This window comes from Gymnoscopelus braueri (assembly GCF_963280865.1).
Source record: "Gymnoscopelus braueri genome assembly, chromosome: 2".
NCBI lineage: Eukaryota > Metazoa > Chordata > Actinopteri > Myctophiformes > Myctophidae > Gymnoscopelus > Gymnoscopelus braueri.
Window position 1 is genome coordinate 151,721 of NC_137604.1, and position 19,544 is coordinate 171,264.

Consider the following 19,544-nt stretch of genomic DNA (forward strand, 5'->3'; position numbering starts at 1 on the left):
TTAAACAACTAAAAATGGGACTGGCCTTCAAAATTGTAAATGCAAATTTGCCCGATATGCCCCCTATTCCCGCATATCTGAGTAAATACCTCCAAAAGGTTAGCGACACCCACAGTCACAATACCAGAGGGAGCGTTAACAACAATTTGGTACCACCCACCCATAAAACAAACATGGGCAAATTCTCCTTCTACAGCACTGCCACCCAGGATTGGAATAGTCTAACTCCATCCCTCAAAAAATGCAGTTCGCTGGGCTCATTTAAAAGAGCCTTAAAAAATCACCTTTCAGGTGGCCAAAGGAGGAGGTAGTACCATTTTCCCGTTAGACAGCAGACCCCCCCCCCCCCCCGTTCTTGTACATATCTTTTTCCCCCTTTTTTTTAATTTTTGGTGTACATAGTGTTTTTTTTTTTTTTTAATGATATTCAAACTGTGGTGCCACTATATATCTCTATGAATTAAATACCAAGGCCCTCATTGGAAACAAGTCCGCAAGGACTTTTATGAACGGACCTGTTAGACAAAGTATTTTAAATGTAACTGTGCTGTTTTACATTTTTCATCATATAGCTTAATGAAATGAATGGAGAGGGATTTAACATTGTTCCTCTAGTTCATATAGCTTAATGAAATGAATGGAGAGGGATTTAACATTGTTCCTCTACTTCATATAGCTTAATGAAATGAATGGAGAGGGATTTAACATTGTTCCTCTACTTCATATAGCTTAATGAAATTAACTCATCAAAGGAACCACTCACTTCACAGTGGCCCTCATTTATCAACGCAGCTTATAAACCGGCTTATATTTTTCCATATATTCGGCCGTACACCAACGTCGAAGTCACATTTATCAACGAATCCTACACAGCTGATCCGAGCCTACATTTGGTCCCAGGCTTGATAAATGTCACGGCTGGAACCTAGCGTCATTTAAATAACACGCCCTTAAATATTCTCAAAACGCCCCGATTTTACGACATGAAGAAGGACCAGAATACGACCAAAGACATCAAAAGCCAATGAGAAAGAGTTTCCCCCGCCTGCCTCGCCACACACGCACACGCACACGCCCCCCTCTCTCTCTCTCTCTCTCACACACACACACACACACACACACGCCCGCCCAGCTGTGTTTTTCATGTATTGTAATCCGTACCGTAGCGGTACAATCTTTGTCACGTAGGCTTGTAGCCTACATGAATGACATATTATGATACCAATCACATCGCCATGAATGGAATACGTTTGTATATTAATTTATTTAACCCATACCGAGCAGTGCACAAGCAGTCATGTAGGATATTCCCCGTGAGACGGCAGTGGTTTCGGTCCGTCCCGTTAATAAGAGATTGGAGCGTCGGGTTTATATCCTTAACCCATCCAGGTTGTAGTCTTCAAAACTCTCTATGACATAACTCCATAACATAGGACAAGCTACTGTAAGTTTGTACACCTCACTGTCCATGAAAAGATCGTCGGCAGTCCCGACCGCGGGACTCCCGAGTCCCGACGCAAAAGCGCTCGTATATTTTGAAAATAGCAGATCTACAAGCTCACAACGCGTCGCGATGCGACCCGTTTTTGAGCTTGCAGATCTGCTATTTTAAAATAGCCAATGCAACTGAATGACGGTTAAAGCAGTTTGTTTAAATTACTTTATAAAATGTTATATTTTCACAGGGATTCATTATTAGTGTGTAGATATACATTTAGGAGTGGATTATGTGTCCAGATGCCTGTCAGACAGTCAGACAATGCTGCTCTGCAGGTCTAGAATGGAATAAACGGGCGCAGCCAACGTCAACAACTGGTCTCGACCAGACGTGAGATCTCAGCGTATGGTAGGATGAAGCCCACGTCAGGATATATTGATAAATGCCGAAAGGTGCGGTGATCTCGCCCTACGCCCATTATTTGGGCTGCACCGCGTTGATAAATGAGGGCCACTGGGTGTGATTTTTTCTTTTTTTATTGTGCATTATTGTGTATTATGTTGTGCTTTTAATTTTTGATATTAGCACAAATAGCTTCACTGAAACTATGTAAACATAGATTTTCTTCATTCTCTGTGGACAAGGCCCCTAATGCTGCTTTCACTGACCTACATGTGCCTATATGTAAATAATTAATCCTACTATGTTTTAGAAACATTGCATGTATAATTGTACATTAATATGTATTCACTAATGTATATAAAGCATGGTTAAGCTTGTGTTCATTCTCCTCATAACCAACACTTGAAGAGAATGAAACTGAGATGTTATCATCCTCTGTTTGTACCAGGACTCAACCATTGAGCCACTTGAGAAACACATCTTGAAAACTCTGGATAAGCTGGGAGACTTGGAGTTCGAGACGTTCAAGTTACATTTGCGGCACCCTGATGTCCTTGAAGGCCTGGCTCCAATCCCAAAGAGAACCCCGAAGGAGGAGGACAAGAGGACCATCGCTCATCTGATGGTGAGGCGCTACTCCAGTGATGCAGCTCAGAGGATCGTGGTGAATGTTCTGAAGAACATCCACAGGAATGATCTAGTGGAGAGGTTTACAGACACATCCCAAGGTAGGTGAAGAGATACAGTAGGTTTACAAGATAAACCTGAAACACTCCTGTATTGTAATTGGATATGAACAGCAGATGCAATTCATTAATATCCATCACCCACCCACCCACACACACACACACCCCCCCCCACACACACACACACCCACCCCCCCCCACCCCCCCCCCACACACACACACACACACACACACACACACACACACACACACACACACACACACACACACACACACACACACACACACACACACACACACACACACACACACACATTTGAGCACCTGGTTGTCTTTCCTGCTGCAGATTAACTGTCTGTAGACAACAGTCAATTACATTACTAAAACACAAACATAATCAATGTAATTTAAGATAATTTCTGCCAGGTAAGAGCAGGTTTTTATACAAGTCTGTTGTCTTTTCTGACACAATAGTTGTAACATCAGACCAGCATGAAGCTACAGACGTTGACCCACCAACAACTTCTACAACGAGGGGAGTCTCTACAACTGAAGGTGAATAGATGTGTTCAATAAACTGATTCAACTGTCTGGTCTGTTTACACTATATACCTGTAGTCTGTAGAAATACACAGCCAGTGTTGGGCAATAACATGTAACTTAGTAATATATTACCATTCATATTATTACTTTACACAGTAACAAGTAGTGCAACTTATTACAGCAGCTAAAACAGTAATATTATTACACATTACTGATCCATGTAACGCTGCTTTACTCGTTAAAATGAATGTGATTTGTTTTGTTTCTGATCGAGACAAAAGTGTTCTCTCTTCTCTGTATCATTGTCTATGCGACGGTGCTGCAGTGTGTCTGTCTTTGTCCAGCAGTCAGCTGCAGATCTGTGGAGCAGAGCATTTAAACATCAGAGTAGAAGGTTGTCACATGCGTGAATAAAATAGAAATAAACTGATTTTCAAGCTATCAAAACTGTGCGATGGTACAGGATATTAGCTTGTAGATCTGTTCTTTTTAAGCATCCGCCATCAAGCAAGTTATGATGCATACAGTACGTCATACAGGGTCTGTGTTCCTGTGTGTGTGGCTCTTTTATTATTGTGGGCGGCAGTGGCTCAGGAGGTAGAGCGGCCGTCTTGGAATCCAAAGGTTCCATTTTGATTCCCGGCTCCTCCTGGCTAAGTGTCAAAGTGTCCTTGAGCAAGACACTGAACCCCTAAACTGCTCCCTATGAGCAGGTTGGAGCCTTACATGGTTTCCTCTCTCTCTCTCTGTGTGTGTGTGTGTGTGTGTGTGTGTGTGTGTGTGTGTGTGTGTGTGTGTGTGTGTGTGTGTGTGTGTGTGTGTGTGTGTGTGTGTGTGTGTGTGTGTGTGTGTGTGGGGCTGAATGTATGTCTGAATGTGTGTGTGAATAAGTGAATGTGAAGTACATTGTATTGTAAAGTGCTTTGGAGAAAAGCACTTTATTAATGCAGTCCATTTATCATTATTTCTTTTTAGAAGGAATGATAAGTAATTAGTAACATATTACTTATCTAATAAAGTAAGATTGCCCAACACTGCACACTACAAATGGAACTACTTTAATATCAATACACCTTATATCATGAGATGTTGGTCCTCCACTCACACTTAATGAAATGAAAGACTGTTTGTTTTTATAATCTGAAATGTCTAATATTTGAATGTACGTTGTTGGGTAAACCATTATTATCATAGTTTAATAATGAATTAGACAAGAGGTTCATATTTCTGTTATGGCTGCTGGAACTTGCTTTGACATGAGGAGGAGGCGGGGCCTTGCTTTCACATGAGAGGGGAGGCGGGGCCTTTGAGTTATTTGCAGAGCCCTCTGTAACTACTGTAGTGAGCTTAGGAGTCAGATCATCTGGCTCACAGACGCAACCATTTTTTCTAACAGTGAATAATAGTGGTTATTGTGGTGATTAACAAACATAGGCAGTTTCATTTCATCCATGGTCATTTTCAATCACTAGAAGGGAAATTGAGGGGAAATGTGAAAGCTAAATAAAAATGTATACATAAAAATGGTACATGCATCTGAGGTGACAGAACACCTTCTACATTTCCTGTAGCGCAGCAGGCAGGTTCTTGAGTCAAGCTCCGGTACAAATGAAGCCCTGAGCATCCAGACGTTATTATAGTTTGTCTCAGACTTTTTACTCATTTCAGTGCCTGGTTATCTTTCCTGCTACTGTAAATTTCTCTCAAATAAAATCATTCTAATATCAAGATAATTACTGGGAGGTAATATCAGGTTTCTTATGTATGTTCTCTTTTCTGACACAATAGTTGTAACAACAGACCAGCATGAAGCTACAGACACTGACCCACCAAATTCAAGTTCAACGTCAACAAGTACAAAAGTCTCTACAGCTGAAGTTGAGATGACACTATGAATAGATGTATTCAATAAACCACTTGAATCCCAGAATCCATATTCTAGGGGAACATTAGCCAAAAATAGCAGTGGCCCTCACATCTAGAGTTCAAGCTGCTACGTGGCCCTCACATCTAGAGTTCAGGTCACTATGTGGCCCTCACAACTAGAGTTCAGGTCGCTACGTGGCCCTCAAATCTAGAGTTCAGGTCACTATGTGGCCCTCACAACTAGAATTCAGGTCACTATGTGGCCCTCACAACTAGAGTTCAGGTCGCTACGTGGCCCTCACATCTAGAGTTCAGGTCACTATGTGGCCCTCACATCTAGAGTTCAGGTCACTACGTGGCCCTCACATCTAGAGTTCAGGTCACTACTCGGCCCTCACATCTAGAGATCAGGTCACTATGTGGCCCTCACAACTAGAGTTCAGGTCACTACGTGGCCCTCACATCTAGAGTTCAGGTCACTACGTGGCCCTCACATCTAGAGTTCAGGTCACTATGTGGCCCTCACATCTAGAGTTCAGGTCACTACGTGGCCCTCACAACTAGAGTTCAGGTCGCTACGTGGCCCTCACATCTAGAGTTCAGGTCGCTACGTGGCCCTCACATCTAGAGTTCAGGCCACTATGTGGCCCTCACATCTAGAGTTCAGGTCACTACGTGGCCCTCGAATCTAGAGTTCAGGTCACTACGTGGCCCTCAAATCTAGAGTTGAGGTCACTACGTGGCCCTCAAATCTAGAGTTCAGGTCACTACGTGAGGTGAGAGAACCTCTTCTAGATTTCCTGGAGCGCAGCAGGCAGGTTCTGGAGTCGAGCTCAGGCACAAATGAAGCACCCAGAAGATTTTATAGTTTGTCTCAGACTTTGTACTCATTTGAGTGCCTGGTCATCTTTCCTGCTACTGTAAATTGCTAAAACTCAATAATATCATTCTAATGTCAGGATAATTACTGGGAGGTAATAGCAGGTTTCTTATGTATGTTGTCTTTTCTGACACAATAGTTGTAACATCAGACCAGCATGAAGCTACAGACGCTGACCCACCAAGTTCAACGTCAACAAGTACAAAAGTCTCTACAGCTGAAGGTGAGATGACATTATGAATAGATGTATTCAATAAACCACTTGAACCCCAGCATCCATATTCTAAGGCGAATATTAGCTAAAAATAGCAGTGGCCCTCACATCTAGAGTTCAGGTTGCTACGAGGCCCTCACATCTAGAGCTCAGGTTGCTACGTGGCACTCACATCTAGAGTTCAGGCCGCTATGTGGCCCTCACATCTAGAGTTCAGGCCACTATGTGGCCCTCACATCTAGAGTTCAGGCCGCTATGTGGCCCTCACATCTAGAGTTCAGGTCGCTACGTGGCCCTCACATCTAGAGTTCAGGTCACTATGTGGCCCTCACATCTAGAGTTCAGGTCGCTACGTGGCCCTCACATCTAGAGTTCAGGTCAATATGTGGCCCTCATATCTAGAGTTCAGGTCACTACGTGGCCCTCATATCTAGAGTTCAGGTCACTACGTGGCCCTCAAATCTAGAGTTCAGGTCACTACGTGGCCCTCATATCTAGAGTTCAGGTCACTACGTGGCATCACACATCTAGAGTTCAGGTCACTACGTGGCCCTCATATCTAGAGTTCAGGTCACTACAAGGCCCTCACATCTAGAGTTCAGGTCGCTACGTGGCCCTCACATCTAGAGTTCAGGTCACTACGTGGCCCTCACATCTAGAGTTCAGGTCTCTACGTGGCCCTCACATCTAGAGTTCAGTCTGTTACTTGACCCTCACATCTAGAGTTCAGGTCACTACGTGGCCCTCACATCTAGAGTTCAGGTCTCTACGTGGCCCTCACATCTAGAGTTCAGGTCACTACGTGGCCCTCACATCTAGAGTTCAGGTCTCTACGTGGCCCTCACATCTAGAGTCCAGGTCACTACGTGGCCCTCACATCTAGAGTTCAGGTCTCTACGTGGCCCTCACATCTAGAGTCCAGGGGTGACCCTCACATCTAGAGTTCAGGTCACTACGTGGCCCTCACATCTAGAGTTCAGGTCTCTACGTGGCCCTCACATCTAGAGTTCAGGTCTCTACGTACTCCTCACATCTAGAGTTCAGGTCTCTACGTGGCCCTCACATCTAGAGTCCAGGTCACTACGTGGCCCTCACATCTAGAGTCCAGGTCACTACGTGGCCCTCACATCTAGAGTTCAGGTCTCTACGTGGCCCTCACATCTAGAGTTCAGGTCTCTACGTGGCCCTCACATCTAGAGTTCAGGTCACTACGTGGCCCTCACATCTAGAGTCCAGGTCACTACGTGGCCCTCACATCTAGAGTTCAGGTCACTACGTGGCCCTCACATCTAGAGTCCAGGTCACTACGTGGCCCTCACATCTAGAGTCCAGGTCACTACGTGGCCCTCACATCTAGAGTTCAGGTCACTACGTGGCCCTCACATCTAGAGTTCAGGTCACTACGTGGCCCTCACATCTAGAGTTCAGGTCTCTACGTGGCCCTCACATCTAGAGTTCAGGTCACTACGTGGCCCTCACATCTAGAGTTCAGGTCACTACGTGGCCCTCACATCTAGAGTTCAGGTCTCTACGTGGCCCTCACATCTAGAGTTCAGGTCTCTACGTGGCCCTCATATCTAGAGTTCAGGTCACTACGTGGCCCTCACATGTAGAGTTCAGGTCTCTACGTGGCCCTCACATCTAGAGTTCAGGTCTCTACGTGGCCCTCACATCTAGAGTTCAGTCTGTTACTTGACCCTCACATCTAGAGTTCAGGTCTCTATGTGGCCCTCACATCTAGAGTTCAGGTCACTACGTGGCCCTCACATCTAGAGTCCAGGTCACTACGTGGCCCTCACATCTAGAGTTCAGGTCTCTACGTGGCCCTCACATCTAGAGTTCAGGTCACTACGTGGCCCTCACATCTAGAGTTCAGGTCTCTACGTGGCCCTCACATCTAGAGTTCAGGTCTCTACGTGGCCCTCACATCTAGAGTTCAGGTCACTACGTGGCCCTCACATCTAGAGTTCAGGTCACTACGTGGCCCTCACATCTAGAGTTCAGGTCTCTATGTGGCCCTCACATCTAGAGTTCAGGTCTGTACGTGGCCCTCACATCTAGAGTTCAGGTCTCTACGTGGCCCTCACATCTAGAGTTCAGTCTGTTACTTGACCCTCACATCTAGAGTTCAGTCTGTTACTTGACCCTCACATCTAGAGTTCAGGTTGCAGAGAAAACACCTTCTAGATTTCCCGGAGCGCAGCAGGCAGGTTCTGGAGTCCGGCACAAATGAAGCCCTGAGCACCCAGTGTGTTAACTCATTCACTGCCACAATTATTGCTGGCCGCGTTTGCCCACTGCCAGAGATTTTTCATTTAAAAAAAAAAGTACTCAGGAGCCGAGATACAGAATTTTTAAGTTTTAAGTTAACAAGGAAGTGGATGGGAGTGTAGATCTTTAAACAATCATATCTCCTTGGTCTTTGGGTCAAATTTGAAAAAAAAACTAAAAAAAAAAAAAATTACGTTTTTTACGTCAGTGGCAGGATTGGTAAACGGGACAAATTACGTTTTTTACGTCAGTGGCAGTGAATGAGTTAATGTGTGTGTGAAGAACATTGTAATGTAAAGCACTTTGAAGAAAAATGCTTTATAAATGCAGTCCATTTACCATTATTGCTTTTTAGAAGGATAAGTAAATAGTAACATATTACTTATCTAATAGAGTAATATTGCTCAACACTGCACACAACATATCCCATCATCACCCAGTGAAGCCGTCATTCTTTAGTTTGCTGAATTTAAACTTGCATGGGTAATGGATTACTTTCTTGACTTCCACAACTGGCTTCTGCTGTCTGCTGTCTGCTGATGGCCGATTCTGAGTCAGAATTTCCCAATTGAGTCAGAATTTCTCTGCCAATGGTATCCCATGGAATTTTTCTCCGGAGATTTTGAACCCGCCCCTCTAGACCAGATATCAGACGCGCTAGGGCAGCCTAGGGCGACACTGGCAAATACTCTGAGGGACCCAATAATTCAGCAAAGTGGTGGAATCTGCATCATGTCTATACCTATGGTCTATTATGCATCGGCTACAAGCAATACATCGCTTGACATATTTTTTCTTTTTTATATATATGTGTTGACAAATGTTGAGCAGATACTATTTTATTTGAGACTTGAATCTTGTAATTGATTTTGCATGAAGAATAAGCATTCTAATGACATACGCACAGCTTAGCTCCCTGGTAAGACAGCCTCTGGGCTGACTTGAGAACAGGTGCACCTCACGCTGAAATCACAGACAAAAAAACATGAATGAATCTGACTGCTAGTGTAGGAATTGTCTTAAATGCCGGTACGATCAAAGTATGGTCGTAAATGACTTAGTGAATCGGGGCCAATGTGAGTACGTGTTTAACCTGACTGACTCTGTGTAGGCCCTGGGTACTTTGGATTGATTATAAATGTGAAATATAAAGCTAGGGATTTAATATTGTAGACAATAGGTGCTTAGTTCATTAAAGGAGTAGTTCACCCCAAAAAATACTTATTGTCTATCAATTACTCACCCAATGAAGCCTTGAATTCATGGAGATTTTTTAGTTTTTGTCGCATTCCTGAGCCAATAATTTGATGACCGGTAGGAGACAACTCAAGTCTCCTACTGGGGACTCCTTTAAGAAAGGCTTCACCATACACTACATGTGAGCTACAAGCCTATATTTACACAGTATACTTTCACTTTTCTGGTTAAAAAAAAAAAAAAAAAAAAAAATTCCTTCATCAATGCATTTAGCTAAGTAAGTGACTCATCTTAACAGTTAGTGTTCATCTATATTGGGCCATATTAGCTCACATGTGTGTGTTTTAATTTAATTTGAACACTGTTTTATTTACTGCAGCCTCTGCGTTATTTGCAGAGCCCTCTGCCACTAAAGTAGTGAGTGTAGGAGTCAGACCATCCGACTCACGGGCAACCATTTTCAACAGCGAATAATAATGGTTATTGTGGCGATTTACAAACCTAAGTCAGTTTCTTTTCATCCATGGTCCTTTTTAATAACTGGAAGGGAAATGGAGGGGAAACGTGAAAGCTAAATAAAAATGTATTGTGTTATATCTGCATCTGAGGTGATGGAACACCTTCTAGATTTCACTGAGTGCAGCAGGCAGGTTCCAGCAAACAGTACAGGAAAACCTTGTGCACTTTATTTGTTAACACAAATGCAATTAATTTAATATCAGTTAATGTCAGGTAATACCAGGTTTCTTATACAAGTCTGTTGTCTTTTCTAACTCAACAATAATTGTAACATCAGACCAGCATGAAGCTACAGACACTGACCCACCAATGTCAATTCCAACGTCAACAAGTACAGGAGTCTCTAAAGCTAAAGGTAAGCTGATACTATGAATAGATGTGCTATGAGCTGTTCACATTCTTTACCCGCAATCTGTAGTATTCCTTTAAGTGCTTCATATATGTGTTAAAACAGGGTCACATACATCATAATGAAACAGATCTAACATTCCATTCACATGATCACTTTCCATCCATATAGTTTTATACTGGAAGGATTGTTGGCTAATCCAATGATTGATGAGCCATTTAAATTCCCCCTAAAACAGATATAGGTGTATACAAACATTTGCGAATATTCCATTAACAGGGGGATGGAAAGTCTTCGCATTTTAAAATGTAGAATGTTCAGAAACATGTTTAAATGGGTTTGGCACAGCGTATCACCAAGAACTACATTTTCATTCCACTTATCTTCAGATAATCACTTTGTCGATGAACACCGGCTTGGCCTGGTTCAGAGAGTGACCATGGTCAAACCCATCCTGGACCTGCTCCTTCAGGAGCGTGTTATCATCCAGGAGGGCTACAACAATGTGATGGGCAATATCACCCCTCAGGATCAGATGAGGGAACTCTACACACTCCTGAACTGCAGAAAAGCCAAAGACATATTCTACAAAGGTCTTGAAACAAATGAGAAGGGTCTTCTTGATGAGCTGTAAGTAACACTCATGTATGTTTCTATTTAGGCCAAACATTGTATTAGTACAAGACAATGTACCTTTTCAGGCCATGATGCTTTCACTATCATGTGTCATTTTCATTTATCCTCTTTCTATTTCTAAGATATTCACTTTAATGCCAGTATATTCATACGTCTTACAATATTAATTAGAATTGTTTACCCAATATTTTCATATATAGTTAATCTTATGTTTGTCACTGTGGTGTTAACTTTGCAATAGGTGATCTTCAAGAGACAAAATATGTCTTAGTTATAATCGATGAATATGATAATTAAGTTACTGACGATGTTTGGTTCTATAATGTAATGTAGGATTTGTATAGGATGGTAGATTTACTGTATATACAGTATAGTTAGTAAAGAAAAAAAATGAATTTCACAACAGGAACCCTCAGTCCAGTGCAGCACAACCCAAAGGAACAGCTGCTTCTGTCTCAGGTCAGTGCAGTTTGAAGACATTTCTTGTTCTAATAATGATGGGGCATTCTTACTATTCGGTGCCAATTCAGCCTAGTAACTTTCTTCAAAAAATAATAAGGTTTTACGGGATTTTGTTTTGTTTGATTTAGTTTTCATTGGACATTAAACTTACATTACACTTACACTCAATTACCTTACATTGCATTGTATAACAGTTAACATGTTTCTGATAATAGTAGCATGTAGCATTGTTGCATCAGACATGTCAGATCATGCTGGGATAACATGGGTCCTCGGGTTTGTACAAACCAGCTGGAGTAAAGTAATGTAAAGTAAGCAAAGTAAAGTATAAAAGATCTGGACAAAAATATAGTAATAATAATGTCAAGTGAAAACATTTTGTTATTCATTATGTTAACACATCAAGCCGATCTTTTCCCTCAATATCTAAAGGAATTGATTTGTTACTTACAGATTTCCTGGTGGAAACAAAAATGCATACACGTCCTATTACACACTACCAAGACAAGCTTAAAACAAACGTTAAGGACCCATTTGCGTGTGTACCTGACGGGACAGTCCAAAGGACGGATAAGAAGGATTTTGAGTGTTACACGCGTCTCACAATCGTACGTGTGGATGACATAGAGATCAGCAGTGGCCATGAGGTCACACAGATGGAGAAGAAAAAACCAGGGCAGGAGATCCAACTCAGTGAAATCTTTACACACCCTTCTGGACAAAACAAACGCATGAGAACAGTGATGTCCATTGGCGAAGCAGGAGTTGGCAAAACCTTTCTCGTAAACAAGTTTGTCTCTGACTGGGCAAACAAAAAAGATCAAGATCCCCATCTCACATTCGTGCTCCAATTCCGCCAGCTCAATTTGCTCAAGGGGCAAAAGTTTAGTTTGGCTCAGCTAATTCGTGAAAGCAACCCCACATATAAATGCATCTCAGAAGAGGCTCTTAATGACATCTTCACCAAAATGCAGATGTCAGAAGAAACAAATTACGACGAGAGTCCCTGCAAAGTTCAGTTTGTCCTGGATGGTCTAGATGAAAGCCACATTAACTTAGACTTCAAAACCCCTCTAAGCTCTAAGGACTTGTCCGAGGCCACATCACTGGAAGTTCTGCTTGTAAACCTCATCGAAGGGAAACTGCTTTGCTGTGCTCAAATATGGATAACCACACGCCCTGCAGCAGCCAAACAGATCCCTGATGGTTTTGTTGACATGGTAATAGAGGTGAAAGGATTCACTGATGAAATGAAGGAGAAGTACATCAGGAAGAGAATCGGAGATGAGAAGCTGGCCAGCAGAATCATCTCACATGTCAAAGCATCAAAGAACCTCCACATCATGTGTGACACCCCAGTCTTCTGTTCAATCATTGCCACCGTTCTGCAGGACAAGTTGAAGACAGGTGCGAAAGGAGAGCTTCCCAAGACCCTGGTTGAGATTTACAGCCACTTCATCTTTGTCCAGACAAAGAGGAAGTGGTTAAAGCATGGTGAGAGTAAAAAGAAACTCGCAGAGGCTGATAAAGCAGTTCTTCTGAAGCTGGGCAGGCTGGCGTTTGAACATCTGCAGAAAGGCCGCCTCATTTTCTACGAAGAAGACCTGGAGAGATGTGATCTTGATATCAAAGAGGGTGCACAGTACTCAGGACTGTGCACAGAGATCTTCAAACTAGACGACTATTTCTTCCATGAATCCGTCTACTGTTTTGTTCATCTGAGCATCCAGGAGTTTCTAGCTGCAGTTTACCTGTTTGACTGTTTTACACAGAAGAACATGGAGGTACTGAAGGCATTCCTGAACAACGACGATTACAAAAGCGACAGTGCCCTGTCTGACTTCCTGAAAGCTGCAATGGAAAAAACCCTGGAGAGCAAAAGTGGCCACCTGGACCTCTTTGTCCGTTTCCTTCATGGTCTCTCACTGAAGTCCAACCAGAGACTGTTAGGAGGCCTGCTGGGTCAAACAGAGAACAGTCCAAAGGAGATCCAGAAAGCCATCAACAACCTGAAGAAGATGGATCCCTGCAGTGGCTCTCCTGACAGATGTATCAACATCTTCCAATGTTTGATGGAGATGAAGGCCCACTCAGTAAGTCAAGGGATCCAACAGTACCTGGAGTCAGGAGAGAAACTCTCTGAGACCCAGTGTTCAGCTCTGGTCAGAATGCTGCAGATGTCAGAGGAGGTTATGGAGGTGTTGGACCTGCAGAAATGCAAAACTTCAGAGCAGGGGCGATGGAACCTGGTCCCAGCTGTGAGCAACTGCAAAACAGCCAGGTTAGTAGTCATGTGAATATCAACATGTTAGAGCTCCATTCACTCATATACTACTAAATACATTTAAAAAATAAACACACGCATGTGCAACATACAAACTCAGAGAGAGAGAGAGAGAGAGAGAGAGAGAGAGAGAGAGAGAGAGAGAGAGAGAGAGAGAGAGAGAGAGAGATTGTGAGATTGTAGATCGGCTATTTTCAATCTACAAGCTCACAATGTTCTTGTAGATCGGCTATATTTGTGTGTGTGCGCGTGCGTGTGTGCGCAGTGTTTTCTTTGTGTGTGCTCTGTACCACTCTGTAGCTTCTCTCATTACTTTCTGCAATATTATTCATATATATATATATATATATATATATATATATATATATATATATATATATATATATTATATATAGTATATAATGGTTTTGGTTTTGGTTCAGACAAGATCACAACGCCATGGCCAACGCTGCATATTAGGACAGTTTCTAATGTGATATCGTCGTCAGATCTCACTGGCAGTTTGGATGGAGTGTAAGGGTCCATTTGGTTCCATTTGTACACTCTCAGAGTTACAGACCTGTTATGGTCCATTTGGTTCCATTTGTACACTCTCAGAGTTACAGACCTGTAAGGGTCCATTTGGTTCCATGTGTACACTCTCAAAGAGTTACAGACCTGTAAAGGTCCATTTGGTTCCATGTGTACACTCTCAGAGTTACAGACCTGTAAGGGTCCATTTGGTTCCATTTGCACACTCTCAGAGTTACATTAACATTGAGGATTGTACTGTGTGATTGGTGGAATATGTTTCTCATGTTGCTTTTGCTTTGTGATTGGAGGAAAACACTACTGCAAGGATTTTCATGCTCACTGTAACTATTACTAATACATTGATTGATATATATACTCTATAGCAGTGGTTCTGAAACTTCTTCCTGTAAAAGACCCCCAAAATCAACATGTATTTGGCTACGGACCCCCTTCTGAAAATATGTTGTGCCAGGGACCCCCATTCATTGTCTTGTTAAAATAGTTTAAATATTTCAAAATATTTTATAATATATAAGTTTTCCTTAAAATAACAGATCTACATCCTACAACGCATCATATTGTGAAGCGTTGTGAGCTTGTAGATCGACTATTCCAAATAGCCAATGTACAGAATATAGGGTTAAACTGTGATGCCATATTAACTCATTTTGCTGGGGACCCCATTTGTGCGTGCGTGCGTGCGTGCGTGCGTGCGTGCGTGCGTGCGTGCGTGCGTATACCAAATAAGAAGGGGTGAAGGGGTGTACAGAGGATTGTCTTTTAAACAATGAGCTTGGTCATTACTTAGGTTTACAAGTTACATCAATACAAGTTCCATGCTGTAGTTTAGAGACAACTTTCCATCTGTTCTTACTGACATTGTGTTAATGTCTGAAGAACCAGATAGAAGATTGTTTAGGTGCCTTTCACACCTAAGGTTTGCTTTAAAGGTTCCGATCAAGGACCAAATGTTTACATTGTTGCATTTTGCATTTGGTCTGGTTAGCGTTCACACAGAACTTTGTTAAGAGAACGAAAGTAAGTAAACAAATGACATGCGGTCGTACAGGCTGTTCATCTATTGACAGAACATGTATTCACTTCACTGCTCGAGCAAAAGCAGCGTGTTGTGATCGTTTTGATTATGTAATGGTTGTAACCTAATCAAATGAGAAAAGAGGAAAGTTATGAGCACATTTCAATTAAATATGTGTTAATCAGGGCCACTTATTTACTTGGCCAGAAAAGTAGCCAAACATATGTACATTTCAGGCAGCACCACAGGTAACCTCCTTGACAGTGAACACGCCTGATCTGTTTGGTTCATCTCTGATTTTACATTTAATCTGTAATTACAGACTTGTTGGCTGTGACCTCAAAGAGAAACACATTGAGGTTGTGGCTTCAGCTCTCATCTCTGATCCTTCCCATTTGAAAGAACTGGACCTGAGCGGAAACGTCTTGGAGGTTTCCGGACTGGAACTCATCTGTGCTGGACTGAAGAGTCCACACTGTTGTCTGGACATTCTCAGGTCAGACAAACGTACAATGTTTATTGTCTCCGCCAGGCCGAAAGGCATGGCGAGAGTATGTTTTCGCCCCTGTCTGTCTGTGTGTCCGTGTGTCCGTCATTCTGTCATTTTGTGTACAGCTAATCTCCGGCACCGTTGGCTTGATCGCAGAGAAACTGTGCACACACACTCCCTGGATGCCAGAGCAGAAGCTCTGCCCCAAATTTTTCACTTGGGCCTGTTATAGCGCCACCAGGAGGCCGCTTTTTGCAAAACACATTTTTGGACAGTACTCCTACAGATGTTGGCCAATAATCCCCCAAATCGGTACACAGTATCTCTATAGTCATTAAAAGAAACGGCTAATTTCAGATTTTTCATATTCCATCCTGATTGGCAAAAATTGGCTTTCAAAGTTTGCAGGAGTACTCCGCTTCGAACAAAATGCCTCAAATCATGAACACAGCATGCAATTTCCGTGAAATTTTGCTCACACATTCCCATTAGGCCGAGGAAGAAATGCCATTTGAAAATGTTCAAATCAGCCTCATGGTAGCGCTGTAACAGGCCGATTCGTGTTTTTACCTATAACTACACCGATCAGTGTAAAACTTTGTATGCACACCCTCTAGAGGCCAAGGAAAAACCTTTGCCCTGCATTTTTCACATTTGCCTTTTATAGCGCCACCAGGAGGCAGACTTATGTAAAACACATTTTTTGATATTAAGCCTTCAGATTTGATCCAAATTTCACGCAAATAGGTACACATGATCTCTATAGTCATGTGATCAAGACGGATCTGTTCGATTTTTCATATTCCATCCTGATTGGCTAACATTGACATGAAATGTTTGCAGGAGTGGCCCGTTTTGAACAAAATGCCGCAAATCATGAACGCAGCGTCCGATTGTGGTGAAACTTTGAATGCACATTTGCACTACGTTGAGGAACCTTTTAACATTGCCATGTTATAGCGCCACCAGCAGGTCAAAATTTGCAAAACACATTTTTAGAACAAAATGCATGCCTCAAATCATGCATGCAGTGTCAGATTGCCGTGCACAGCCTAGGAATAAATGGCACCCTTTTCACATTGGCCTATTATAGCGCCACCAGGAGGCCATAATAACCTACCTGACCTGGCGGAGACTTGTGCTCCGAGGAGCACTTTTTCTAGTTTGTATTATTATTATTAAGTGAAAGTAGCAATACCACCATATAAAAAGACGTAAAAGGCCTGTATTCAAAATGTTTAGTTAAATGGTGCATTTATATAGTGTGTATAAAATGTGTGTAGTCTGGCTATAATGCACACTCTGTGGTACAGCAAGCTTTGGATTTGGAAAAAAGCGTTAAATACTGAGATTAAGTCTTATTTTGGCAACACTAACTGGTAGCTCTGCGTCCTTACAGCGTGTGTCTATAGGGAAGAAATGGTTGCAGGGTCCTAGTGCCCAACGATATGTTGGAACGCAAGGAACAAGTGTCGGAGGCAGAGACCCGTGATTAAAATAGTATTTAATAGTGTTTAGCGAAGTTGTCAAAATCTAATTTTACAATTAACAATTCTGTGAAATGGTTAATTGTAAAAAATATAGCAGTGAAATATTATATAATTCAAATATTTTGTTCAATTGAAAAAGTTACACACTTTAGATCTTCGTGCCTCACAGGTCATTGCTTAAAGGGTAAGACAACTTTGGTAGAGGTTGTGCACTTACTTTGCCATGATGTAACTCCAAAGGAGGACAAGAAATCTAAAATAATTGCTCCATTGATTAGAAATGTATAATTGAAAAAATGCTCCTCATTGATTTACATTGTACGATGAAACAGCTCTGAAACAGCATAGTGCAGCAGGTTAATGACGTAATCGTTCACTTTGTGATGCAAGCATGAAATTTGGCACACATACTCTGTAAGGGCCACTCTTATGGAAAAGAAAAGAAAAAATCCAAGATGGCGACCATTTTTTTCAAGATGGCCACCACCTTAGCGGAGCAGATAGTGATATAATATTTCAGGTTGTGAAACAAGGATGAAATTTGACACACATACTCTCTAAGGGCCACTCTTATGGAAAATGTTGCTGGCCAATAAAAAATCCAAGATGGCGACATTTTTCTTCAAGATGGCCACCACCTTAGCGGAGCAGATAGTGATATAATCTTTCAGGTTGTGATACAAGGATGAAATTTGGCACACATACTCTGTAAGAGCCACTCTTATGGAAAAAGGCACTGGCCACTCAAAAATCCAAGATGGCGACCATTTGTTTCAAGATGGGCACCACCTTAGCGGAGCAAATAGTGATATAATATTTCAGGTTGTGATACAAGGATGAAATTTGGCACACATACTCTGTAAGGGCCACGCTTATAAAAAAAAAGGCACTGGCCACTCAAAAATCCAAGATGAAGACCATTTGTTTCAAGATGGCCTTCTCCTTAGCAGAGCAGATAGTGATATAATCTTTCAAGTCATGATACAAACATGAAAATTGGCAGGAGCAGTCTCCAAAGGTTACTTGACAATAAAACAATCACAGACACATGAAATGTGAAGATGGTGATTATTTTCCAAGATGTTGTTTTTGTCCAAATAGTTTCTCACATTTGCAACTGCACAGTGCTGTGTAGACAAACCCCAATTTGAAACATTTGCACCTTCCACTGCACCCTTTTTTGCAGCCACATTTGGTGAGTTCTTGACAACTCTCTGCAAGTGGTGAATTGGCTGTCCAGAAGACCTGCCATTCTTCACCAAACTTCTTCCATCCCCGGTCAGCTGGACTTTCTGATTCCGTCTGACGCTGGGTGGATTGACCCCATATGCAGCCGGCCTGATACGCTGCACATTTGGTGTGTTGAAGCAGAGCTGCTCTTGTTGGAGGAATGGCTTCATATGGCTTCTGCTTTCGGGCAAACATGTCAAGTCTAGCTTCATCCACACTGACAGCTGTGCTCGATGGATCGTACATCAGGACCACAAACCTCTCCAGGATCCTCAGGTCATCATCATTCAGTTTGGGAGGATATTGGCTTAGTTTGGTGAAGATGGGAGAAACCTCTGAGCAAATGTCCCATGTTTGCCAGGCAGTCTATTTGCCTTTATTGCGAAAGGCGGATACATTATCGCAACCAGTGAAGGCATGAAAGAACAGTATGCCTCTGGTCTTTACTGGTTCAATACAGCGGTACAGGTCATGTACACCAATCCACCTTAGGCTCTGACCACGCCCAAATGCAACCCACAGCTGCTGGAGACCGAGGTCCTGAAGTGAGGGAAACAAGCTTAGTCCTATGACAAGAATGTCAGTGTCATTGGCTTTGATCATGATAGCTTTGCTACCCTCCTCCGTTGCATGCCTGGCATGTACAAAGATCTGAGTATCAGCTTCCTCATGGAAACATTTTGTCCAAACTAACCAGACTAGTTTCAGAGGTGCTCAATACATCTTGTCCCTTGGTTACAACAACCACGTTTGGTACAGTCATGAGAAATCTTGTCTGCCAGAAAGTGGAAGAGGTCTGTCTTGTTGTCGTTATGTCTGAGGAAATTGCGCCAATTTGCTGGAACTTTATTCTCGTTTGTCAGTTGCCGTAGACCTCCCTGGCCTCGTTTGGACCTTGTTTCCATTTTGAGGCTTGATGGACTGTACACATCAAAGACGATGCGTGTACTCTTGTATTTCATGGCATAAGCATATATTGCGGGTAGAACATCCAACGCTGCATAGCCTTCAAAGGTCTTTTATCTTTTTAGTGGTAGT

The 19,544-nt window shown here is 42.4% G+C and overlaps 1 protein-coding gene across 3 annotated transcripts in view; it reads left to right on the forward strand.

Annotated features, from left to right (window-relative positions):
- The window catches only part of LOC308099884 (NACHT, LRR and PYD domains-containing protein 3-like), a 113,668-nt gene that overhangs the window by 77,529 nt on the left and 16,595 nt on the right, over positions 1-19,544 (forward strand). For 2 of the 3 annotated variants that reach the window (XM_080448731.1, XM_080448733.1), the window contains 8 exons: positions 2,289-2,568; positions 3,001-3,081; positions 5,955-6,038; positions 10,294-10,371; positions 10,755-10,995; positions 11,408-11,460; positions 11,917-13,744; positions 15,619-15,792. In XM_080448731.1, the coding sequence (XP_080304857.1) occupies positions 2,289-2,568; positions 3,001-3,081; positions 5,955-6,038; positions 10,294-10,371; positions 10,755-10,995; positions 11,408-11,460; positions 11,917-13,744; positions 15,619-15,792 (2,819 nt within the window). The remainder of the gene's footprint in view (positions 1-2,288; positions 2,569-3,000; positions 3,082-5,954; positions 6,039-10,293; positions 10,372-10,754; positions 10,996-11,407; positions 11,461-11,916; positions 13,745-15,618; positions 15,793-19,544) is intronic. The other variant, XM_080448732.1, reaches the window with a different exon arrangement.